Raw genomic sequence first — 25,963 nt, forward strand, 5'->3', positions numbered from 1 at the left:
ATCTTTGAATCTGCCTGCAGTCCCAGTGTGCTCAGTTGGAAGTCCACAGCCTCAACCATCTTCCATTACAGCAGTCCGATATCGAGGAGTGATCTGAAGGCAAGATTCAGACTCTCATTAAAAACCTGCAAACTTCCAGGGTTCCTCTCAATGAGAACCTGAACTTCACTAAGTGACGTCTTTTATGGGTGTTTTATTTTTTCTTTTCTTCTTTTTTTTTCAGTGATTCAGTCAGGATCCCTCTCTGTCCTCCTTAACCTCCTTCCAAACACCCGTGGAGGCTTTTCACTTATTTTGTAAGGAATGAGGGATGAGAAAGAAGGGCAATTGTGTTAGATGGAAGCAGTAATTGATAGCAGCAGTAAAAGGATTTCCAACAAGCCAGGCCATGATGCAATTAATCACGAGTGTTTGTGAATGCATATCTGTTTCCAGCGTGTGTGAGAGAGTCTTATCGATTACGCAGAGCTTGGAAACATCTGTTAGAAGCTTCTGATGACCTTGGATGTTCCCTGTACTCTGTACATTGTCTTTGTGATGAATGTAAAATGCGGAACTACATTGTTAAATACACTTCTTCATATACACAGGTGTAATATGATAACTTTGTCTGCCAGACCAGTGGCACAAAGCAACTACTACTTTGCAGTCATTGAAATTCTAGAATAAATCATCCTATCAAATGTTATCCTTCCCAAAAAAAAAAAAAAAAAAAGTTTGTTTTGGGTGGTTTCATGGGTTTTAGATGGATGCTAGACCAGTTGGACTCCGAAATATGTCCCATTAGAAAGTGCATTGTATTGGATTTGATGTAATCTGTAATTGAATAATTAATAAATGGGTTAAAATGATGGTCACAATAATGGTCTCCAAATGAGCGGATATTTGTAGACTGTTAATATTGTTGGTGTTTGTGTGTGCATTCAGGTTTGTTTGGGAGAAGGAAGGTCAGGTGATCATCCCTCAGTCTCTGCCTCGACTGCGTCTGGATATCAACGGGACGCTGCACATCTCTCAGACCTGGTCAGGTGACATCGGCACATACACCTGCAGAGTGACATCGGTGGGCGGCAATGATTCCCGCAGCGCGCACTTACGCGTGAGGTCAGAGATGAAAACCCACTTCCACGATCCTCTGTGCTCTGTTCCCTGGTCCTTCATCTCTTCTGATCATTTCTTTTTGATTTGCTCTCTTCCTGCTCTCTGAATTGTATCTCATTCAGTTTTCCAATATCCCTGTTTATCACCTGCACTCGGCCTCTTTTTCTGTCTCGTTGCCTCCATTTTTTAATTTAATAGAGCAGCAGTTATTGTCTGCTCTCTTTTTTTTTTTTTTTTCTGTTCATCTTCATTTTTCGGTTCACCCTGTCTCTTTCTTTTTTGTCATGTCTCTTATCGAATGATGCTGTAATCTTATAGTCATTTTATACTCACTCATTCATTTCTACGTTTCAGCACTGTCTAACATTCCAATTCTCTTAAAACTCTTATTTTCTTCATGTCTTATGTAAAGAGAGGAAAATGAAAAAGTGGTATTCTGTGCTCAATGTGTATGTTGCATTTACAGTTGCTGATGAATGGTTGTGGCTTCTTGTTAAATTCAATAATATTGGTAAAAATAGTTTTAAATGATCCCTTTATGTACTTGTTTCTTTCAGACATTAGATATAATGCTACATGAAGTGCACATTAAATAATCTCAGGTATCGTCTGCCCTGAAAAGACTATCTCACGCTTTTCCACAACATATTGCCCACAGGCAGTTGCCTCATGCCCCTGAGAACCCCAGTGCAGTGTTAAGCACCACAGAAAAGAGAGCTATAAACCTGACGTGGGCCAAACCTTTCGATGGGAACAGCCCTCTCATCCACTACATTCTGGAAGTGTCTGAAAACAGTGAGTAAAGACCACAAATGTGGATTCTTAAACTTGGGCAAGTTGTGTGACATTGATGTCGATACCTTGTTATGAATTTCAATGATGATGTTCTGAAAGTCATAATAATGTGAAATTAATGTGATATTATTATTATTATTATTATTATTATTATTATTATTATTATTATTATTATTATTATTGTTAATATTATTATTATTATTATTATTATTATTATTATTATTATTATTATTATTATTATATATTTTTATTTATTTATTTATTGACAGTGTAAACAGTGTTTAAAATATATGTAAATAATAATAATAATTATTATTATTATTATTATTATTATTATTATTAATGTTGTTGTTGTTGTTGTTGTTGTTATAATAATATTATTATAATAATTATCACAATAATTTGTTTAGGATAACAACAACAACAGGAATAATACATGTGCTTATCATCATCATCATCATCATCATAATCATCATCATTATCATTATTATTATTATTATTATTATTATTATTATTATTATTATTATTATTATTATAGTTATTATTATTAAATGTCATATATATATATATATATATATATATATATATATATATATATATATATATATATATAATATTATTATTATTATTATTTTATTTTTATTTTTATTTTATTTTTTTGCATTGGTTCATAGAACCATGGAACATGAGAGGTTCTTCAGTGATTTCATAGGACCTTAAGAAGATTGTCCTATGCAAAACCTCTTTTTTATTGTTGGTTTAGTTCTTCACCTAGCTTTTTATGTATTCTTCATTATCTGCTCTACACAGATGCTCCTTGGACAATCCTGTTGGCCAACATCGAGCCGGAGTCGACTGCTGTAACGGTCAACGGGCTCATCCCGGCGCGCTCATACCAGTTCCGCCTGTGTGCCGTCAACGATGTTGGCAAGGGCCAGTTCAGCAAGGAGACTGACCGGTGAGCGGATCGCAGGGTCCTAAAGCCTGCAGAGTACCACAGCTTTGCCCTGTCTGACCATAAAGATAACTCTATCACTCTGTCACAGCATGTGAAAATTGCCTGTGCTCTCGTGGGACAGTTTCTATAGGAGGATTTATCTGTCTGAACGCTGTGTGTGTATATGGCTGTATTTTTCTTGGGTGTGTTTATGTGTGTCAATGTATCTTCCAAGGATCAGTGTTATCAAAGCCCTTGGCGTGTAAAGAAAGCTTTTCCACACTTAAATGAGACATTCAGCAAATTCCATCCGAATGGCCACAAATCCCTCTAGTTCTCCTGAGGTTTGAGACAAACCTCTTCTAGCTGAGATAATCCAAACTCAGAATATACAGAAGAGAACTGGCCTATATAAGAGATAGAGATCATTTATGACTATATTAGACATTATATATCAGAGATGAACCATTTGCATTTGAATGAATAGGAGAAACTGACTAGAATGAAAGAAGTCCCACCTTCCAAGTAAAAGAGCCAATGGCTGGTCAGCAGTCTCATTGTTTGGTGTTTGTGATTGTTCCAGACTGGACCAATCTGAAAAAAAAAAAAAAAATTTGAATGTTATTTTAACATAAAAACTAAGTTTACAATACAGTAATGTCCGTATTGCTAATTTGAAATTGCATTTTCTTTCATGAATTGCATTCATCTGAAGCTCCTGGTCTTAATTTATATTTGACAACATTTTGGAATGTTATATTAGCATTTTTATAATGTTAAATATTATCTTGTGTTAATCTTTAAATATTATCTTTTGTTTAGTGATCAACCAATTGAAAGCAATATAGCAATATGGGCCAATATTTGGCATTTACAAAGAATGTAAATGGTATAAAAATATACCATTACCTGGTCTTTGAGGAATTTTTATTTTTACCAGTATATAATGATTAAGATTATAACTTGAATTTAAAATTATTTGTTTATTAGTGAAAAATACTATAATAGGATTACAGAATTTAGAAGTTTTATTATTATTATTATTATTATTATTATTATTATTATTATTATTAATAATAAATTTTTTGATTGAGTCGTAAAAAAATTTCGGACCCACTATATATTAAATGGCCTTAACTACTATGTACTTACATTTTAATTAATAATTTAGTACGACATACTTATTGTGTACATACATGTTTTTACATTGTACTTATGTATATAAAAAAACTACATGTAATTACATCTGTATTCAATTTATGTAATTACATTTATAATTACACTGTTGACCCATACTTTACACCTTAAACTTACCCATACCTCCAAGCCTCTCCCTAACCTTACCCCTATCCCACCTCAATAGCAGCAAAAGTATTTTACAATACAATATGAACACAATAAGTACATTGTACTTATTTATTTATGTAAATACATAGTAGTTAAGGCCACCTAATATAAAGTGGGACCAAATTTTCTTTCTAATTTATTTAATATTTTGTCAAATAAATATACATTTCTTTGCCTTCTAAATGTCCTTTATCTTTAAATTAAATAGTGTTTTTTATATCGGCTTTATATTGACCATCAAAAAATCCATATTGGTTGATCCCTGCTCGTGTTTGTCTTCTTTTCTCCAGGGTGTCTCTTCCAGAGGAGCCGCCCAGTGCTCCGCCTCAGAACGTCATCGCCAGCGGCCGCACAAACCAGTCCATCATGATTCAGTGGCAGCCACCACCAGAAAGCCACCAAAACGGCATCCTGAGAGGATACATCATCCGGTGAGACATGTTTATGCATGTCTGGGGTCTTTACATTATCTTAAACCCTTTTCGGTTTTTGCCCTTGTTTCACTCTTATTTTTTTTGTAATATGTTTTTTCCAAAGCCATGCCAATGTGACTCTTTTCCAGCCGGTCTAGATTCTCTTTCCCCACAGCTGGTTTGTGGGTGAATTCGATTGTATTGTATTATTTCAAGGCTACTTCAGGATTTGAGCACTTCAGGGCTTTTTCCTTGCTGTCAGTAATGACAGTGAAATGGACTTTTTGTTCATTTATTTATATATTTTTCCTGTTCATCACTGAAGAAAGCTGAAGGCCGTTTTTGGTATTGCAAACATAAGTAATGGTACCTGACCTTGGTCGCCCCATGTGGTCCTCAGCACAGTTCAGGAAAAACACACAGAATGCTATGAAATTTCTGGAGTGGTTCTCTGTCGCTCTCTGTTGCTTACAGATGGTACTGCTGGACATAAAACCACCAGATCTGATTATGAAGAGTAGATGACAAGGTGTATTTTAGAGATGTTTATCAGATTGTAATCTGGAGGAAACTCTCTGCCCTGTCAAAGCTCTCTATATGTTAAGATCAGAAATCTCTGCACCTGTCCTCGACAGTAACAATATGACCATCTGCTAATCTCAGGTATCGTCTGACCGGTCTGCCTGTGGATATCCAGTATAAAAATATCTCTAACCCTGATCTCACCAACCTGCTGCTGGAGGATCTCATCATCTGGACGAATTATGAAATTGAGGTGGCAGCATATAACGGAGCTGGACTGGGTGTTTACTCCCATAAAGTCACAGAGTGGACACTCCAAGGAGGTGAGGGGTTAGATCCCATTCAGAAGTTTGGGATCAGTAAAATCGATTGATTTGAATACCTGTATTCTTAAAATGTTTGAAATGACAGAAAAGTCATTCAGTGAATTTAAAATTTACATTTATCAAACAATCCTGAAAAAAGTATATATCACAGTTTGCAGAAAAAAAAAAAGAAAAGAAACAGCAAAACTATTTTTAACATTCATAATAATAATAAGTACCAGATCATATTAACATATAAGAATTAAAATGGCTGGCAAAAAAAAAAAAAACCCTGAAAAAAATGGCTCACAGAAATAAATTACATTTTAATATATATATATATATATATATATATATATATATATATATATATATATATATATATATATATATATATATATATATATATATATTAAAATAGAAGACAATATTTTTTAATTATACGGAAGTTTTACAATATTATTGTTTTAATGTATTGTTGATTAAATATATGTAGTCTAGCTGAACACAAGATACTTTGACGAACACCAAACAAATCTTACAGACCTAACGTATATTTGATTTTTGATCATTTATTTGTGTATTTACTGCTTTTTTTATGATTTATGAAAATGGGATAATACAAATATTTACTAATAATTGTTAATAAATTACATAATTTTAAATGTATGTCACGAATATATCTTTCTGGAAAGTCTTCTCTCAACTCCTTTCCATGAAATGTTGGGTTCAAAAAGTACAAAAAAGTACTTTATGCAATTTGTGCACTAAATTCTAAGTTTTGTGTTGCAGACCAAAATTTGAATTGTTATTTACTGAAAATTAAAGTTTGAGGTCACTGTGACCTTTCGTTGAGTAAAGAGCCATTTAAAAATACTTAAAAATTGTTTTCCATGGAAAATTACAATCTACGTGTTTTAGTATATTATGAGGCATAGTTGAGTAATTATTCCTTTAAAATACCACTGCTTAGTTATAAATCTATCATTTGCAAAGTCAGAGCTAATGAATCTTCTCCGTCAATTTTCTGTGGTGTAGCAGCCGAAATGGGTTACCAAAAAAATAAGTCTCATTTGTTTCCGTCTCTGTCTTCCATTTTCCATTTTTCCCTGTCAACCAGTTCCCACCATCGCTCCAGGCAATGTGAAAGCAGAGCCTGTCAACTCCACCACAATCCGCTTCACCTGGACAGCCCCGAACCCGCAGTTCATCAACGGCATCAACCAGGGCTACAAGGTAAACGCTGAAGGAATGAGAATACATCTGCTCTCAGACCTGAGCCGCTGAAAATGCATTAAACGCTGCTTTTATTTTTAGGCGTTTTGAGTTTGATGATGAGATTTCATGCTAGGGTAGCCAGAGGTCTCTTTCAGCTCCTGTACTCTCATTCCTTTGTATTTGTTTTTGCTGAGAGATCCGGAATCGATCCTCCTGTCACTCTACTTCTTTATAGCCAGACTGTCTGTGGGAAAAAAAAATGTTTAGAACAATTACAAAATGGAGACAGTCAGCCGGACACATTAGTCTTAATAGCTTATTAGCCAGGTTTAGGATCAGTCCCAGACAACAACAGCTGGGATTGGAAAGAATATTTGTCGGAAGGCTTTTCTTTTCTCAGTGGACTCGTTGGAGAATAAGCTTATAACTCTCATTCCCTCTTTAGTGCCCTCAGAGGAGAGTTTCAAGTGTCTATAAACTCTGAAATGCCAAATAATCCACAATAGTATTGAGAAAAGGGAGGAAATCTGAGACCGTTCAGCCATTCTCAGTGGAGAATAAATCTAGCGCTCTGATAGTGTTATTTGAACACCATTATTCAAATTAGGGAATGTGTGTCAGTGCTGTTCAATTTTTACACCATTTCTATTTTATGCATGTTATGGTGTCATATTTAGTCTGTTCTCTTTCTTTCTTTCTTTCTTTCTTTCTTTCTTTCTTTCTTTCTTTCTTTCTTTCTTTCTTTCTTTCTTTCTTTATTTCTTTATTTCTTTCCTTGTTCATGTGTGTGTGTGTGTGTGTGTGTGTGTGTGTGTGTGTATATATATATATATATATATATATATATATATATATATATATATATATATATATATATATATATATATATATATATATATGCACAGTATATGTGTATGTGTGTATTATTATTTTACTTGTCCCAGACATCAGAATAAGCTTACAAATGCTATTAAAACATGTTTTGACTAAGATATATCGCTCTTCTCCATTCTGGAGGATGCTGATTTGATTTATATATATATTATTTCACTGTTATGACCCAGAAAATAATAATCAACTTAAAATACTTGATTTAAAACATTATTATTGGTCCTTTCCATTTTGATCCATGCTGGAATGAATGCCAGATAATGTTCAAAACAATAAGGAAACAATATAACAAGAAAGTCCACGTAAATAAATATCCCAAACTGGATACTTTATTAATCTCTCGCTCTTTTAAGCTGTTAGCATGGGAGCCAGGAAAGGAAGACGAGACAACAATAGTGACGGTTCGGCCGAACTTCCAGGACAGCGTGCATGTGGGCCACATCACCGGTTTAAAGAAGTTTTCTGAGTACTTCACCTCTGTGCTCTGCTTCACCACACCAGGAGACGGTCCTCGCAGTCCTCCACGACGACTGCGCACTCATGAAGACAGTGAGTTCCTGTTCCAACACACACATGTTACATGATTATTGTTGATGTTCAGTGCTTTCAATTTCAAGAACCAGTGGAGGCAGCATGACCTCTGACCCTGGTTTTAATGGAAACCACCCTCACATCTCCAGGTATACTGTACCTGTGAAGGTCTCACAGTCTGACCTCTGGCCTGTATTTTCAGCTCCTGGTGCTGTGGGTCACCTGAGCTTCACTGAGATTCTAGACACTTCTCTCAAAGTCAGCTGGAGAGAGCCCAATGAGAAGAACGGCATTCTGACTGGTGAGTTATCAACAAATATATATGTTACAGAAATTATACAAGTTCCATTGATGCCTTGTGAAAAATCATAGAATTATTATTATTGTATATATTTTTTTTACTATTAGAAGAATTAAATCTCATATATCAATCTTATATATAATATTAAATGTATAATGTATTTGTATTATTAATGTATCATGTATTTGCTTGTTTTATTTTTTTATTTAAATCATAAATGTATTAATGTGTAATAACTTCAAATATTTTATTTAAATGTAATTTTTAATTTTATACTGTATTATATATATATATATATATATATATATATATATATATATATATATATATATATATATATATATATATATATATATATATATATATATATATATATATATGTACATAGCAAATTTTGCAATAAATAATATGTTTGTATTCATCTAAAATAATAAAAATAAATAAAATGTTAACTCCATAATTTCTAGACTAGAATCCTATTTTAATACTCTATGAAATTGATAAAGTATATTTAGTTTACTTATGATTCATTTTATAAAATGTATGTTATATATAATATAATATAATATAATATAATATAATATAATATAATATAATATAATATAATATTTGTTTTACTTATAATTCATTTTATAAAATGTATGTTATATATAATATAATATAATATAATATAATATAATATAATATAATATAATATAATATAATATAATATTTCATATTTTTTTCCTAGGGTATCGCATATCATGGGAAGAGTATAACCGTACTAACACACGGGTTACACACTACCTGCCTAATGTGACTCTGGAATACAGAGTCACTGGACTGACCGCTCTCACCACTTACACTATTGAGGTGGCTGGAATGACCTCCAAGGGTCAGGGTCAGCTGTCGTCTTCAACCATCTCTTCAGGAGTACCGCCAGGTAAAGCACACACATGCACAAACCAGTCAAAACAGTAACGGCAAACCTAACATTAAAATCGGACCGGAAAGACTAAGCATGGTCTAATGGGGGAAGAGAAAACAACATATTCTTTCCACGAGTTCCCCTGAACCAACTTTAGACCACCACTGGTTTTAGAGCTCCCATTAAAGGACTACAGAGGGTTATAAAGTTAAAGATCCGAGCCCTCGTTATTGCACCGATGCAGTACCAACACATGCAGCCCAGAGCCGCAGAATAACTGACAGGAGGAGTCAAGATTACGACTCCCACGACAGAGATCGTTTCTCATTTATTGCTTCATTAGACGCTCTGTGGCTTCGACTCGAGCCATGTAAGAGTCGCACACATTCAAAAGGAGATGTAGACGTATAAAGATGTATGAATCCTGTACGGTCATATTATCGCATCATGTTACCCTTATTACCCAAAGTTATGCAGAGCCTGCTGCTTTCCTGACATACCCACAGTGTTTTATTGGAGGCATATTTCATCTTCTGATAATAAGCTGGGGAACAGCTGTGAGTGTGGAATGATTTGTACCAAAGTTCTCGTTCACGTCTGCCTTTCACACAGACATTAAACTGTGGGAAAACTGTTTTTAAAGTATATTTAGAGCTGCTTGCTATGGTTGTAGTTTAACAGCAACCATAGCAGATGCCACATTCCACAGCCATCGTGAAACGGTCAGTTTGTCGTCACTGACAGTAAAAATCAATAAGTTTTCCAAGATTCCACAATACTGTGTAGCCTCTGGTCGTAAAAAATAATAATTAAAAAATGACAAATTAAAATTCCTGAAGTAATGAGACTTTGACAGGTAAGGACGGTCATTCGTTCATTGTTTATTTATTTCTCTGTATACAAATCCTCATTTTACCAAAAGGGGGAGCCATAACACAGCCAAACATTTTCACAATATGACTTTGCTTTAATGTTTGGATCCTGAAACGGTCTGTTCTGCTCTGGATATATTGCTATATTATATATTCAGTACTAAATAAAAATAATAATAATGTTTTAAAAACTAAAACTAACTTTTCTCTCTCCCAACACAGAGCTTCCCGGGCCTCCCTCAAACTTGGCCATCTCAAACATTGGCCCTCGATCGGTAAACTTGCAGTTTAAGCCAGGATATGACGGCAAGACCTCAATTTCTCGTTGGCAGGTGGAGGCCCAGGTGAACCACTTGTTGTTCAAGAGGGTGAAGTTTTAACATTGTTTATCTGATCTTTAATTGAACCTCTCTTTTGCATGGATCTCTCTCAGGTGGGTGTCATTGGAGAGAATGAGGACTGGGTGACGGTCCATCAGCTGGCCAACGAGCCTGATGCTCGCTCTCTGGAAGTCTCCGGCCTCAACCCCTACACCTTTTATAGGTGACGCATACATTCATTTATTTTTTACTTACATAAATATATGATCAAATAAGGCCTCAAGGAGGTGTGAAAAAGAGTTAATTCATTTCTGACAGGTCTCCTCAAAATCAAATCATACAGAGAAATCATATTTGAGAACTGGTTATTCATAGTTATAAATAGTAATCAGTCTTGATTGACCACTTGTGATATTTTAGTATAATTTATTTACTGTTATAGTATATATTCATATATTTACATTAGATTCTTTAATATTTTCAGGCTTTATTTTAAATTTAGTACAATTAATAATTATTGTGTGTGTGTGTGTGTGTGTGTGTGTGTGTGTGTGTGTGTGTGTATCCTTTTAAATTGACTTAAGTTTTATTAATTTTGCCATGGGCTTTTTGTTATGCACTTTTCAGTATTCCTCTAGAGCTTTAATTTATTTTTAATTCAGTTTTAGTGATTTTAGTACTAATTTATTTCACTAATGAATAAATACATACAGTATATCAGTATTAATGAGTATTTGGTACTTTATTTACTTTGCTGTTACTTATTTATTTCAGTTATTTGGCAAGGCAACATTTTTAATTTTCAATTACTTTTTTCATAAAATATTTATATTTAATTTTCTTATATTATATATATATATTGCATATATTTTATTACATATTTTTTTGGCTTTATGCCCATTATTGCCCAAATATTTGTAATAGTTTTACATTTAGCTTTAGTTAACAATAACAATGTTAATGTAAATCAGGCCATTGCAATAAGTCTATAATGGGATTTGCAGGTTCCGTATGCGTCAGGTGAACATAGTGGGCACCAGTCCACCCAGCCAGCCTTCCAGAAAGATCCAGACCCTGCAGGCTCCTCCTGATATGGCTCCTGCAAATGTGACCCTTCGAACGGCCAGCGAAACCAGCCTCTGGCTCAGATGGGTGGTATGTTCTACAATCAAAACAGTACACACACTCAGTGTATGTCATTGAGACTGTGACACAAACTCAGTCTTTCTCTTTTTTGCCTGTTGATCAGCCTCTTCCTGAATGGGAGTACAACGGGAACCCAGAATCGGTGGGTTACCGTGTGCAGTACAGCAGGATCGGAGCTCAGTCCAGAGCCCTGCTGCATGTCATTGCAGATCGCCTGGAGAGAGAGTTCACCATCGAGGACCTGGAGGAGTGGATGGAGTATGAGGTCAGAGTTCAGGCCATCAACGGCATTGGAGCAGGTCCCTGGAGTCAACCTGTACGGGGAAGAACCAGAGAGTCCGGTAAGGACAAACCAGTAATCTTGGATTTATTTTTTTTATAGTTTATAATTTATTTATTTTATATTCTACATATTTTACATTTAAATATTTACAAATTATTATGTTTACTCTATTTTGATAAGGGCATGAAAATAATAATAATAATTATTATTATTATTATTATTATTATTATTATTATTATTATAAGAGTTATATATATATATATATATATATATATATATATATATATATATATATATATATATATATATATATATATATATATATATATATATTAGTATTAGTATTATTAGTCTTATTATTGAACATTATAGGCATGTTTGGTATCATAATGTAAGTAACAGTAAAGATAAAGTAATTAATTGAAATAAAACACTTAGTTCAGACATTAAAAATATGTGCAAGCTGATATGCTAAAATAGTTCAAACTAGAACTGAAAAGAAAATCTATCTTAATAATACAAAAATAATATAAAATTATAAAAGCACATAACAAATTACTACAACTAAAATATTAAATCAAAACTAATATGTCTGTGTGTATAATTCAATAATAATAAATTATGTAATAGCATATAAATCATTCTAAAATAACACAAATATATCTCTTATCTTATAGTTTCAAGGAACTGTCCATTTTGGAAAAACTTTCCATTGATCACATGTTGAGGTTAAGGCCTGTCTAAAGTCATTCATCATACATGATTTCCTGTTTAAACAGGCTATAATGTGCACAGATCTGCACACACATGCAAGCCTTTCCATGTCTCCTGCGCCATGAGAGAGAAGCAAACACACTTCCTCTGGATCACCTGTTTTTCTCTTTCTGCTCAGCTATTTCTCCATGGTTACCAGAATTCAGGGAAATGGGTTTGGGATTAATAAGTGGGTGTTGAGGAAATTGGTAACGCATGGGGCTGTACACACAACTCCCCCTTTTTTTTCTTTAACCAATCAGATTCCCACAATCATGCACTCTGTGTCCAGGGATTTGTGCCGGAGGGTGATTTTCTGTGTTACTCCCCCAATAATGGTCAAACTATGGTATCTTTCAGACTTCACTGCGTGACTTCAGACTTCAATGTGTTCGGCTATCAGCACACTCTTAATCCTCCCCCAGCACAAACACACACACACACACACACACACACACATAGATATAAGGCACATATTTCAACCCCATTAAGGACTTGGAATGCATAGATGTGCAGGTGCATCTAAAAAACAAACAATTAATATCTTGGAAAAGTTCTTTATTTTTTGTAATTTAATTTTAAAAAGCAAACCAGATTGAAGCCCAGGTTGCTTTGATGGAGGCCTTCAGCTCCTCTGTACTGTCTCTCAGATGTTACTTCCTCTTCACAATGTCTCATAGATTCTCTGTGAGGTTCAGGTCAGGTGAGTTGGCTGGCCAAACAAGCACAGCATATCATAGTCAGCAAACCACTTGGAAGTTGTAATGAACCTTTTCAATGACATAATTTATTTTTAGATGCACTTATCTATTGAAAGACTAATTTAGCCATAAATGCCTTTAGCTAACACATTCATCTGTCTGCCTTTGTTTTAATGCAGTCCCCTCTTGTGGCCCCACAAATGTTTCTGCATTTGCCACTACCTCCAGCAGCATTCTGGTCCGCTGGTTTGAAGTTCCCGACCCCGACCGGAATGGGCTCATCTTGGGCTATAAGGTCTGTAAGCACTTTCAAGTGAAAAAAAAAACAAAAACAAAAAACATTCATTAAACCTAAGCTGCAAAAATGACAAATGAAATGAATACTTGACTGCAAAAAAACATGAGCAAAGCTTCTTCTCTCTTTTGTTTTCATGCAATTGAAAGTGGAAGTGTCGCACATTTAAAAGAAACAGCTTATTTCCCTTACACAAAATCATTTTAATATGTCTCTTTTTTTTATTTTCAGGTGGTGTATAAGGAGAAGGATTCCGACTCTCCTCTTAAGTTCTGGACAGTGGAAGGAAACGCCAGCCACAGTGTTCAGCTGACAGGACTGGGAAAATATGTTCTGTACGAAATCCAGGTGCTCGCCTTCACCCGCATTGGAGATGGACGACCCAGCACTCCTTCAATCCTGGAGCGAACCCTTGATGATGGTGGGAATTACAATACACACACACACACACACACACACACAAAAAAAAGACTGTTGCCTTATTATTAAATAATCAGATGTCTTTACAAGTTTATGATGCTCTTATTTTCAGTGCCCGGGCCGCCAGTCGTCATTCTTTTTCCTGAAGTCCGGACCACGTCGGTCAGACTCATTTGGCAGCCACCTTCCCAGCCCAACGGCATCATACTGGGTATAAGAGTTTGTCTGCATGCATTTCTTTCTTCTGGTGTTTATACTTACATGCTTGTCTTCTGAATGACCTCTTTTTACCATCAAGAGATGAAACATCCCTGAACACTTTCAACAGTGACTGTTAACAGCTCATATACATGCAAATATACATAAACATGTAAAAACAAGCACAGAGTATCACATTAAAATAATCTGTCCCATTTTTGAGCCATATTTAAACTACCTTTCAAATTTTGGAGTCGGTATGATTTTCTATTACTGTATGTTTACCAATGCTGCATTTATTTGAAAAAATTTTTTACACTTAAAACAGTTAATTGTGAAATATTATTACAAATTAAAACAGATGTCTTCTATTTTAATTCATTTTAAAATTGTGTTAATTATACAATTATTTTCTTGAAAAGTGATGTGCTGCTTAATATTTTGTTAAAACTGTAATATGTTTAATTTCTAAAATTTCAAAGAACAGCATTTTTTTGAAATAGTAATATTTTGTAACATTATAAATGTTATTAGTCACTTTTAATCAATTTAATGCATCATAGCTGAATAAAAGTTTTATTTTTCCTTAAAAAAAAAATCTTACTGACTCCAAGCAATATACTCTTACTCTTAAGAGGCCCCATTGTTAATGAAATCCCTTTTTTTTTGCTTTAGCTCATTAGCTTGCATTTCCTCTCATCAAGAAACAAGGCAAACGTGTTACATTTCCTCAATTGCATGCAAGGAATAGCATAGTTTGTTCAGTCCTGACCTCTGTGATGTCATCGGTTCCCTCTACAGCCTATCAGATCACATACCGCCTGAACTCCACCAATAGCAACACAGCCACATTTGACGTCTTGAACTCCAGTGCAAGGCAGTATACCGTCACCGGACTGAGGCCGGAATCCGTGTACGTGTTTCGTATCAGAGCGCAGACACGCAAGGGTTGGGGAGAGGCAGCGGAGGCTTTGGTGGTCACCACCGAAAAGAGAGGTAATGCATAGTGTCATCACACATCAGCAAGATGACCTCAAACTGAGCAGTGTGTCTGATATTAAGAAAAAAAATTAATTATAAATGGTTCAAATTAAACAGAAAACGTCCATATGCATATTATCGTACTGTCTTAGGTTCATGTAATCAGATTTAAAGTGTTTGTATGTCCATGTCTCTGAACGGAGACGTCTACGGTCCGCTGAAGTCAAGTTCTAAACAAATCTATCCATTTTCTTTGGTGTGGTTTGAGACGCTTGGCAAAAGTTTCCCTGCACTGACTTCCACTCGAGCAAAGGCACGTTCTTCTTACAAAGCATTATAATCAGAACTTCGGATTATTTATGCAGTTCACTGATCCAACGTAGAGATCAGAGGTTTTGACTCGTAAAGTGTTCTTATGTAATGTAATATTAGAGTCATAAATTCTCTGTAGTCTAATGTATATTTTAAAATGTTAACCATGTTCTGCAGGGTTATGAGTGTGCAGTGAAGCAGTGATAATATTGTATGACTGCACACAGGGAAAATATAGATTTGGGATGATAATTTAGATAGAAGTTAAAGTTGTTACATAATTAAGTTGCTATTTGAAAAAGTAACTAAAAGCTAACCAAAAGCAGCTCAACTAAATTAGCTTCAATATATTAAAACTAAATAGAAGCTATTTAATTTGCCATGTGCTATTACTAGTATCAGGGTACAGGGACAAACACAAACATCTGAATACAGCTTTGAGATGATATCAGATTCAATGCAGTTTATAAAACAAGATAAGTCGTAATAGATAGTATAGAGTTAAAAAGGTTTAAACATTGTGCCTTCTGTGAATCGTTTATATCAACTGTTCAAATAAATGATCGACGCTACACAAATGGGTCACAAAAATGATAGGAATGTGTTTGATTATTGGCTTTAAGATTTTAAGTGTGCTTATGCTTGACCTTTGACCCCCAGCTCGACCACAACCCACCAGCCGTCCCGCAGTCCCACAGGAAAACGTCCTGGCACGCAGCGTGCTGTTGTCGTGGGAACCTGGCAGTGATGGTTTATCTCCGGTCCGGTATTACACGGTTCAAGTCAGAGAGCTGCCTGAGAAGAACTGGACCGTTCATTCTGCGTCTGTTAGCCACGAGTCCAGCTCCTACATTGTCGACAGGTACAAAAGACATCTGCTGGGAAGTTTTAGTGTGGTTTGATTCAAAAGTCCTTCATGCATAAAGTCACAGTTCTTCACAGCACAGATTTGACATTAGCAAGTGACGTTACTTTGTTAGTCACTGTAACTTTATACTGGCTTCACGCAAAGCATATTCTGAGCAGTGGCCTGTGTTTTTACTTGTGTGTGTGATTTTTATTTCAGACTGAAGCCTTTCACGTCCTATCAGTTCAGAGTGAAGGCCACTAATGATATTGGAGACAGTGACTACAGTGAAGAGAGTGAAGCCATTACAACACTACAGGACGGTTAGAACATTTAACCCTTCCTTCTTCTTTCCGCTTCTCTTGTACTCTTTGTCAGTGTTTTATGCTGTTTGCAACATACACTTAGCAATGCATTTGGTTCCTCTGGCACACTGTAATAAATTAGTGTTTTATTTACCGTGTTTTCCGGACTATATTAGTCAGGTGCGACTTATTTATCAAAATTAATTTGACATGAACCGAGAGAAATGAACTAAGAGACATGAACCAATAGAAAACATTACCATCTACAGCCGCGAGAGGGCGCTCTGTGTTACTCAGTGCTCCTGTAGTCTACACTGAAGACATGACAGACGGCTGGAGACGGTAATGTTTTCTCTTGGTGCTTGGTTCTAAATAAATGTGGCTACTTATATATGTTTTTTTCCTCATCGTGACGTATTTTTGGACTGATGCGACTTATGCTCAGGTGCGACTTATAGTCCGAAAAATACGGTAATTTGAGGCTAAAAAGTCTTGTTTGTGGGGTAAGACACCCCTATCTTTCCAAAATATAGATATAAATAGTTCAGTATAATGTAAGTGGATTATTTCACCTAATATTTGTGTGTATCAGTAAGGTTTTTTTTTTCTTTGTATTTTGAGAGAGAGAGAGAAATAAATTAATGCTTTTATTTAAAATGCATTAAACAGAAAATGAACCAAATCATAATAATTAATGTTTGTAGCTCCAAATCAGCATATTAGTATGATTTCTGAAGGGTCATGTGATGCTGAAGACTGGAGTAAGGATGCTACAAATTCAGCTTTGCCATCGCAGCAGTAAAATACGTTGTAAAATAAAGGATTATTAATTTTTTTATTGTAATATTTCACAATATTACTGTTTTTACTGTATTTGTTGATCAAATTAATGCAGCCTTGATGAGCATAAGAGACTTGTATTTTCCTGTATGGACAGTGTTGCAGCTCGCTGGGTTTTGGAACAGAGCCATTAAGCACATATTATTCCCTACATGGTCCTGCCTTCTGCGTGTCTCTGAATATGTACAGCCGAATCATTCTGTCCATTATGTGGCACACAGATGCTCTTCAGTTTGTATTATGAGAACTTGGCTTTACAGTCATTCAAGCTGCCAAGCGCTTATTGTGAGCAAGCAAGCAAGCAAGCAACTTTATTTATATAGCACATTTTTAAACAACAGACGCTGCCCCAAAGTGCTTTACAAAATTAATAAAATTAAAATCATACAATAAAATAAACATACTTATTCAAAAGCTAAAGAAAACAAATACGTTTTTAAATAGGACTTAAAAGTTGTTACCGATGGAGCTGACCTCACATGGAATGGGAGACTATTCCAGAGTTTGGGACCTACTACAGAAAAAGCTCGATCTCCTTTTGATTTTAGACTACAACGAGGGACCTTTAAAAGCCGTTGATCGGTAGACCTAAGGACTCTAGAAGGAGAGTAAGGAACAATAAGATCACTGATGTACTGGGGTGCAAGGCCTGACAGCGCCTTGTAGACAAACAAGAGAATTTTAAAATCAATCCTGAATTTGACCGGAAGCCAATGTAAGGATTGTAGTACAGGAGTAATATGGTCTCTCTTTCTCACCCCCATTAACAGCCTTGCTGCTGCATTCTGCACTAACTGCAAGCGGGCAAGCAAAGTCTGGGGAAGACCAATATATAGAGAATTACAATAGTCAAGCTTAGATGTGATAAAGGAGTGAACCACAATTTCCAAATCCTTACTGGATAAAAAATGCTTTACTTTAGCAATTGATCTCAGGTTAAAAAAGCTACCTTTAACAACGGCACCAATCTGTTTCTTAAAGTTAAGTGATGAGTCCATAATAACCCCTAAACTCTTTACATGATTCGCAGTCTTTAGGGATAAGGATCCTAAATGATCAGGAAAGGCAGGTGAGACGGGAGAGCCTACAATCAAAACCTCAGTTTTACTCTCATTTAATTGGAGAAAGTTGCTAGATAGCCAGAGTTTAATGTCACTGTAACATTCCTGTGCTTTGTTCAGTGAACAGGTTTTATCTAAGCTCACAGGAAGGTAAAACTGGAGATCGTCTGCATAACAGTGATATGAAATACTATACTTCCGAAAAATAGCGCTTAGAGGAAGCATGTAAAGAGAAAACAGCAACGGTCCCAAAATCGACCCCTGAGGGACACCACAAACTAAAGGGGCCAATGTGGAAGAGAAGTCTCCCAAATTCACAGCAACTGTCCTGTCTCTTAAATATGATGCAAACCACTGTAGAGCTATACCCTGGACACCAACCCAACACTCCAGCCGATTGAGAATAATTTCATGGTCTATCGTATCGAAGGCAGCACTCAGATCCAATAAAACCAGAACAACATGTGATCCGGAGTCCAACGATAATAAAATATCATTAGTGACCTTGAGCAGTGCAGATTCTGTGCTATGACAGGTCCTAAAGCCCGACTGGAATGTATCTAAAATATCATAAGTATTCAGATATGAATATAGCTGCGAATAGACCACTTTCTCTAAAATCTTGGAAATAAAAGGCAATTTAGAAATTGGCCTAAAGTTGTTATGGACTGTATGATCCAAATTAGGTTTTTTTAACAAGGGATGAAGAATTGCATGTTTGAAACTTTTAGGTACTACTCCACTCATCAAAGAGCTGTTAATTATAGCTGTTAGGCTAGAACTCACAGTAGAAAAAACATCTTTAAAAAGATGAGTAGGTAGAACATCCAGTCTGCAACTACCTCCGTTCATTTTACAGACAATATCTGCTAACTGCGCTGAGGAAACCGGTTCAAAGTTTGAAAAAATATTAGACAGCGCAGGATTAATTGATGAACAGGATTGTAAAGGTACAATTTCACTTCTGATCTTCTCAATTTTTTGAGTAAAAAACAATAAAAATTCTTCACAAGTTTCTTGTGTGGCATCTCTCATGACATTCCTTGGGGGGTTTAAAATGGAATCAATTGTGTTAAACAGTACTTTTGGCCGGTTTGCATTATCTGAAATTACCTTAGAGAAAAATTTCATTTTTTCCTCCTTTACTACTTTCTGATAGTTAGCCAAAGAATTTTTTAACATTTCAGATGAAATTTGAAGTTTATCTCTCTTCCACTTGCGTTCAGCTTTTCTACATTCTTTTCTAAAAGTGCGTGTTACATTATTTAGCCAAGGTTGAGAGATTCCCTTGTGTTTCTTTAGTTTAAGAGGGGCAACACAATCTAAAGCAAAAGTGCAAGACTTAGTAAAAACCTCAACCTGCACCTCAATGTCCTCTCCATCGATTTTGTCTGTAACATGAGATAAATAAAATTCTGAAAAAAGGTTTGCAGTTGTAGAATTGATGGACCTAGCATAATGTAAAGGCTGAGAAGAGATTGGATAGATATAAGAACAAACAGCATCGAATACCACTGAATAATGGTCAGAAATACCTACATCTGAAACCTCCAGATTTGATACTGAAATACCAAATGATAACACCAGATCTAATGTGTGACCTTTCATATGAGTAGAACCAAAAACATGTTGTGTTAAATTAAAAGTCTCAATAAGAGAAAGAAATTCATTAACCAATGGCATTGATGGGCAGCATAAATGGACATTAAAATCCCCAAGGACCAAAAGTTTATCACAGCGAGACATCAAACCAGAGAGAAAATCAGAAAATTGCTGGATGAAATCCTTATTCCATTTGGGCGGTCTATATACCAAAGCACAGAAAAAAGAATCCAGAGTATCAATCTTTAGTAGCTGTACCTCGAAACTCGAATAGATTTGTGTGGATAGTAGTCTGCATTTAAAAGTGTTACGGAAAACAGTGGCAACCCCACCTCCTCGTCCTGCGGTCCGAGGAGAGTTCAAAGAGTCACAGCCTGGTGGTGTCAACTCACCCAAAGCCATCTGATCACCAGGATTCAACCAAGTCTCAGTAATAAAGAAAAAGTCAAGCGAACATGACATCATAAAATAATTCAAAATAAAGGCCTTGTTAGATATAGATCGTGCATTTAAGAGACCCATTTTTATGGAGGTGATTTCAGTCTTTTCCAACGGGACACTGGCAGTGTATTTTAACACGCTAAGATTGTTTACATTAACACCGCGTTTTACATCATTTAGATCATTCAGTTGATGACGACGAGAAGACCAGATGACTGGAACATGACTGTCAGAAGAAGCCATCTGAAAACTGCTATAACAGCGACGTGATCCACGATGCACATACCGTGGTCGACGCGTAATTCCCAGGGCAGCACATTGATTATAAACTCCGACTGGCAGGCGGTACGAGGATTTTAAACGTAGCAAGTCGGATGATGAATAGTATAAAGCCATATCGAAGATAAAACAATGGTCTGAGTATGCAGGCAGACAGAGAAATTCTGATTGAAATTGACGATGATCAGCAGGGAGAGTCAAACACATCAAGAAAAACAAAAGGGATAACATTTACATTTTCCGCTCGCAATCCAGAGTTAATAGTGGACATTCAATCCTACCATGGACGAACAAAACACAGGAATCAGGTGGTATCACCCTGGTGTGCGTCCTTTCGTGAAGATCTTGACAAGAACGGCAGAGAAGTCAGTTGCATAGTTTCCAAACCATGAACAGACGACAAGAACCAGTTGAGATAAGCCTGTGTCGCGTCTTTCGCAGGAAACAGCAGAATAAACAGAACGGATGTGAGTTTAGTCTGCAAACCTGTGAGGACAGTCCTTTTTCAAATCCTTTTAAATTCGTTAAAATAGTTTAAAAATTTGCAGAAAAAAAAAAAAAAACTTTTTAAAACTTTTAAAAAAGTCTAAAAATGCCGGAGAGCAGCGGCCGATACACACGCCAGCGTTCACTCAGACCGGAAGCACTCAAGTGAGTCCAGGTGATGCTATTGTGTGAGGCAGTAGAATAAGTGAGGTAATACAGTATCTCTGGTTGCTGTGAAGCAACTTCAGTGAAGTTAGACGGGCCGTGCATAATGCCCAACACTATAAATCAGGCTGAAAGACAGGCTTGGCATGTTTAGCAATGCAGTGTTTATGTAGCGTAAGACATTGTAGCTGATGCAGCAAAACATTCACATGGATGTCAGGTACACAATTGTCTTTCAGACCCTCTGAATTTAAGTGTATCGCTCTCTTTCTCCAGCTCCTGACGAATCTCCCACAATCCTGACTGTCACGCCACACACCACGACCTCCGTGCTGATTTGCTGGCAGGTAGGTGGGCGGGACTTTTCCCTCACAGCCACACCAGCCGTGCTTTTCCATCAGCGGTTTGTAATAACAGAGCAGGAGGGCAGAGTATGTATCTTAAACACATATTATCAAAGTCACCCCGAAATTACAGTTTCAAAGAGGGCTGGTTTGAAAAGCCGTAGGTTTCTGGTTCACAAAAAGGTGAGTGGACTGGTTTCTACCCCAGATCTAGTTCATGCACGCTTTATCAGGGGGATTTTTCTGATTTGCTCATTAAAACTGAGATCAGAATTAACAAAAGTCTGGTTTATTCTTGCATTTATCCAGAGTACAGATGTCTACCCTCTGGCGATTAGCAGCATACTTGTTTACACAACCTTTATTTACAGTAGATATAATAGTAGATATAAGGCAAACGCTTAAAGGGGGTGGGACTGTTTTTTTTTTTTTCTAACCAATAGCAGAAGGAGCTATTCTGTTTGATGTCACTGTGTGGTGACATTCACTCAGTATGTCCTGTCGTCCTTAGCCCCCTCCTGAGGAGAAGATTAACGGGATCCTATTGGGCTTCCGAATCCGATATCGGGAGTTGCTTTACGATCGGCTCCGAAGTTTCAGCGCTCATGCCATCAGCAGCCCTTCATCCAGCTGGGCAGAACTCACATGTAAGCAGACGTATCACGAGCAGCGTGTCTCTCAATGTGTACCGTAAACGAGACATGACGCAAAAATAAAGAATACATCTCTCAATTTGATTTATTTGTTTTTGCACCCAACATTTTTGTCATTATTTTAAGTTTAATATTCAAAATTATTTGTCTTTTATAATGACTAATGTTTTAATTGATTCATAGACCAAATCATAAATATATTTAGAAAAAAAAAAGAAGAATTAAAGTTCAATCAGGTAATTGATATTAGTCTTAATCAATTTCAATAAGCTCATTAATGGCTTGTTAGTTTATCATTTTAGTAGACTAAGCTTAAATTTATATTTAACTTTTTGAAAATATTTAAGATAATATCTTGCTCCCATTATTTTTTTACATTAACTGATATTTTCATTGATTCACAGCCCAAAACATGAAATATATCTGAAAAAAATAATAATAATAATTCATGCAAAAGTAATAAATGCATTGTCAATTAATCAGTTCATTAATATTAATATGATTCAAAGTTAAAATAGAAAATATTCATACAAGAATAAAATACCTTCATTAATTGCCTGTTAGTTCAAAAGTATTATTTTTGTAAACCAACTTAAATTAAATATTTAAACTAGTTTCTGACTCTTCTTTTTTTTTCTGATCATATCTCCTTTGCTAATGTCCTCCTCTTCTTCTTCTGCAGCTCCATACAGCGTACAGAACCTCAGTGACCCCTCCCTCACTCAGTATGAGCTGGACAGTAAGTCACTTGCTGTTTCTTCTCTCTATTTTTTGCTGATTCTCTTGCCCAGTCCATAAAGCTGATGTTTGATTGTGTCTGATCTAGTACATGTCAAGTCTTACTTAAGGCTTGAGAATATGCAGTCTAGATGTTTAGGCTGGCTGCTGTCAGTGGTCCTGTTCTCACCTCACGTCTGGAGTGGTAATGAATTTAAGAGCTGGATCTGGTTTCTCTCTGCTGGAAGAGCAGTGTGTAAATCGAGTTCAGATAAGCAGACTGACTCATCTTTCAGGATGGGAGCTGACACGGTTTTCAGAGAAAGTCTGAGTCAAAGTTAATGAAACAAAGATGGATGAGAAATCAGAACAATTGATATGATGTGAATCACATTGTCTGTTTTAGTTTAGTTTAGTTTTCTTTTTTTTATTAAACTTGGTGTAGAGTGCCAACCATGCATTAAAAACCTGCCATGTGTGATATTTGCTCTTCTGTAGATCTTACGAAACACAAGCGCTATGAAATCAGAATGAGTGTCTATAACGCCGTTGGTGAGGGACCAACTAGTTCACCACAGGAAGTCTTTGTTGGTGAAGCAGGTTAAAACCTTTATAATCTTTATAAAGTTTTTCTTGGCTTACAAACAAAAAGGAGCAAAACCTCACCTCACATTGGCTCTCCCTCACAGTTCCCACTGCCCCGCCTCAAAATGTGGTCATCCAATCAGCTACTGCCACGCAATTTGATGTAACGTGGGACCCGCCTCCGCTGGAGACTCAGAATGGAGATATTCAGGGTTATAAGGTCAGACTCTGATGACTATGTGGAAAATGCTTTTAGTGTGACTCTCATGGATATTTTCTGCATGATGGTTGTCTGTTGACCTCCTATGACTATAGTTTTTTTTTTTTTTTACTTATTTAGACAGTATACTATTTACATGTGGAGAAATTGCTGTTAGTAATATATATATATATATATATATATATATATATATATATATATATATATATATATATATATATATATATATATGTATATATATATATGTGTGTGTGTGTGTGTGTGTGTGTGTGTGTGTGTGTGCGCGTGTTAGTGTGTGTGCTCTTGTTTTTGTGACATATCAGGACAAAACTTTGTATAATGACATGGGTATGATACGGGTATTACAAGGAGAGGGTGACTTATGAGGACATAACCCATGTCCCCATTTTTAAAAACGCTTATAAATCATACAGAATGAGTTTTTTTTGAGAAAGTAAAAATGCACAAAGTTTCCTGTGAGGGTTGGGGTTAGGTGTAGGGTTGGTGTAGGGCCATAGAATATACAATTTGTACAGTATAAAAACCATTACGCCTATGGGATGAACCCACTTTTCACAAAAACAAACGTGCTATTTTATTTTTTTTTTATAATGGATTTTCATAAGTTAAAAATGTCTGGGCTTGACACACCTGCAAAACACTAAAAGCTGTATGTAAAGGTCAAAAATGATTAAAACACACGAGTGTGAGACCTGTTGTTTTCTACTTGCAGATTTTCTTTTGGGAATATAAGCGGAAAAACGAGACCGAGAAACTGCGGACTCTCTTCCTGCCAGAGGGAGGGGTGAAGCTCAAGAATCTAACGGGCTACACCACCTACATGATCAGTGTTGCTGCTTTCAACGCAGCCGGCGATGGGCCACGCAGCCCACCGACCAGAGGAAGAACCCAGCAAGCTGGTGAGGAAACTTTAGACAGTTCTCTCCTTACCTGTCTTGTCCAGGACCGAAGTTAACAAAAACACTTGTTCTGGGTTACGTGGTGTACTAAGTACTGTAAGACAATTGTAACTTCACTAGATAGACTTTTTTTCCCGATTTTAAAGCTGAATGGAGTCATTTTACTTTTAATAACTGAATCTAAACTAAGTTATATAAGGTACACACATGGGCAGTCGGTCAGAAGTTTGTAATGATGGAAACTATTTCAAATTATTTCAGTATTTGTCCAAGACCTTCTGGAATGTGAACCACTGCTGAAAACTGGCCAGAAAGTATCAAGAACTCAACCAGTGTTCCTTTGCATCTAATCAGTCTGCTATCTGCGTTTGTTTGTGTGCATAGAGTTCGCTCTGATGAAGCGGAGTCATTTCTGCCTTATTCAGCCTTGTGGTTTTCATTCGGCATGCCTGTGAGTTGGCTGTGGGACACAGTCTCTAGATTGTTCTCTCGTTCTGGAGGAGATGTTTCCCTGGAGTCGGAGTGAAATATGCTTTTCATTGGATTGCCACAGAAGTGACTGGTTTTGTCATCTGATATTATAAAGTTGGCCTTGTTGAGTTTCAGTGTCAAAATTAGTTGATGGATGAAATAGCTTTCCGGGCCGTTTTGTTATGTGTGGGCTTTTTTTCACTCTCTTTGCTAATAAGATTCAAGAAGGGGAAAGATGAGGAACAAAGTAGAGCGTATAATGGGACAGAGGACATAAAAATGATATTCTGGAGCCTCAAAATTGAATGGTGGAAACATACACTAGGTTTATTCTTTATTTTTTCTTATGAAGAAAAGATTTGGTTTGAATCAGTCTTGCAGATTCGTTTTGGTTTTGTTTAGTTTGCAGTTAAGACCACTCATGGTGTCTGGATTATGTACTGTTGACATACTAAAGAGTATTTTCTTTGCTTGTGGT

The 25,963-nt window shown here is 36.0% G+C and overlaps 2 protein-coding genes across 7 annotated transcripts in view; one reads left to right on the forward strand and one right to left on the reverse strand.

Annotated features, from left to right (window-relative positions):
• Nucleotides 1-25,963, reverse strand: part of LOC127969218 (60S ribosomal protein L38) — a 607,983-nt gene that overhangs the window by 428,458 nt on the left and 153,562 nt on the right. The window lies entirely within an intron of this gene.
• sdk2b (sidekick cell adhesion molecule 2b) overlaps nt 1-25,963 on the forward strand; it is a 273,590-nt gene that overhangs the window by 230,310 nt on the left and 17,317 nt on the right. For all 6 annotated transcript variants that reach the window (XM_052571019.1, XM_052571022.1, XM_052571021.1 and 3 more), the window contains exons 13-37: nt 928-1,104; nt 1,760-1,896; nt 2,707-2,854; nt 4,471-4,611; nt 5,257-5,438; nt 6,541-6,656; nt 7,883-8,078; nt 8,263-8,361; nt 9,092-9,283; nt 10,363-10,484; nt 10,574-10,683; nt 11,465-11,615; nt 11,710-11,947; nt 13,523-13,638; nt 13,870-14,059; nt 14,171-14,269; nt 15,058-15,252; nt 16,210-16,411; nt 16,616-16,719; nt 21,852-21,922; nt 22,431-22,566; nt 23,255-23,311; nt 23,788-23,889; nt 23,979-24,094; nt 24,828-25,014. In XM_052571019.1, the coding sequence (XP_052426979.1) occupies nt 928-1,104; nt 1,760-1,896; nt 2,707-2,854; nt 4,471-4,611; nt 5,257-5,438; nt 6,541-6,656; nt 7,883-8,078; nt 8,263-8,361; nt 9,092-9,283; nt 10,363-10,484; nt 10,574-10,683; nt 11,465-11,615; nt 11,710-11,947; nt 13,523-13,638; nt 13,870-14,059; nt 14,171-14,269; nt 15,058-15,252; nt 16,210-16,411; nt 16,616-16,719; nt 21,852-21,922; nt 22,431-22,566; nt 23,255-23,311; nt 23,788-23,889; nt 23,979-24,094; nt 24,828-25,014 (3,584 nt within the window). The remainder of the gene's footprint in view (nt 1-927; nt 1,105-1,759; nt 1,897-2,706; nt 2,855-4,470; nt 4,612-5,256; nt 5,439-6,540; nt 6,657-7,882; nt 8,079-8,262; nt 8,362-9,091; nt 9,284-10,362; nt 10,485-10,573; nt 10,684-11,464; nt 11,616-11,709; nt 11,948-13,522; nt 13,639-13,869; nt 14,060-14,170; nt 14,270-15,057; nt 15,253-16,209; nt 16,412-16,615; nt 16,720-21,851; nt 21,923-22,430; nt 22,567-23,254; nt 23,312-23,787; nt 23,890-23,978; nt 24,095-24,827; nt 25,015-25,963) is intronic.

Source organism: Carassius gibelio, chromosome B12 (genome assembly GCF_023724105.1).
Source record: "Carassius gibelio isolate Cgi1373 ecotype wild population from Czech Republic chromosome B12, carGib1.2-hapl.c, whole genome shotgun sequence".
Taxonomy (NCBI): Eukaryota; Metazoa; Chordata; class Actinopteri; order Cypriniformes; family Cyprinidae; genus Carassius; species Carassius gibelio.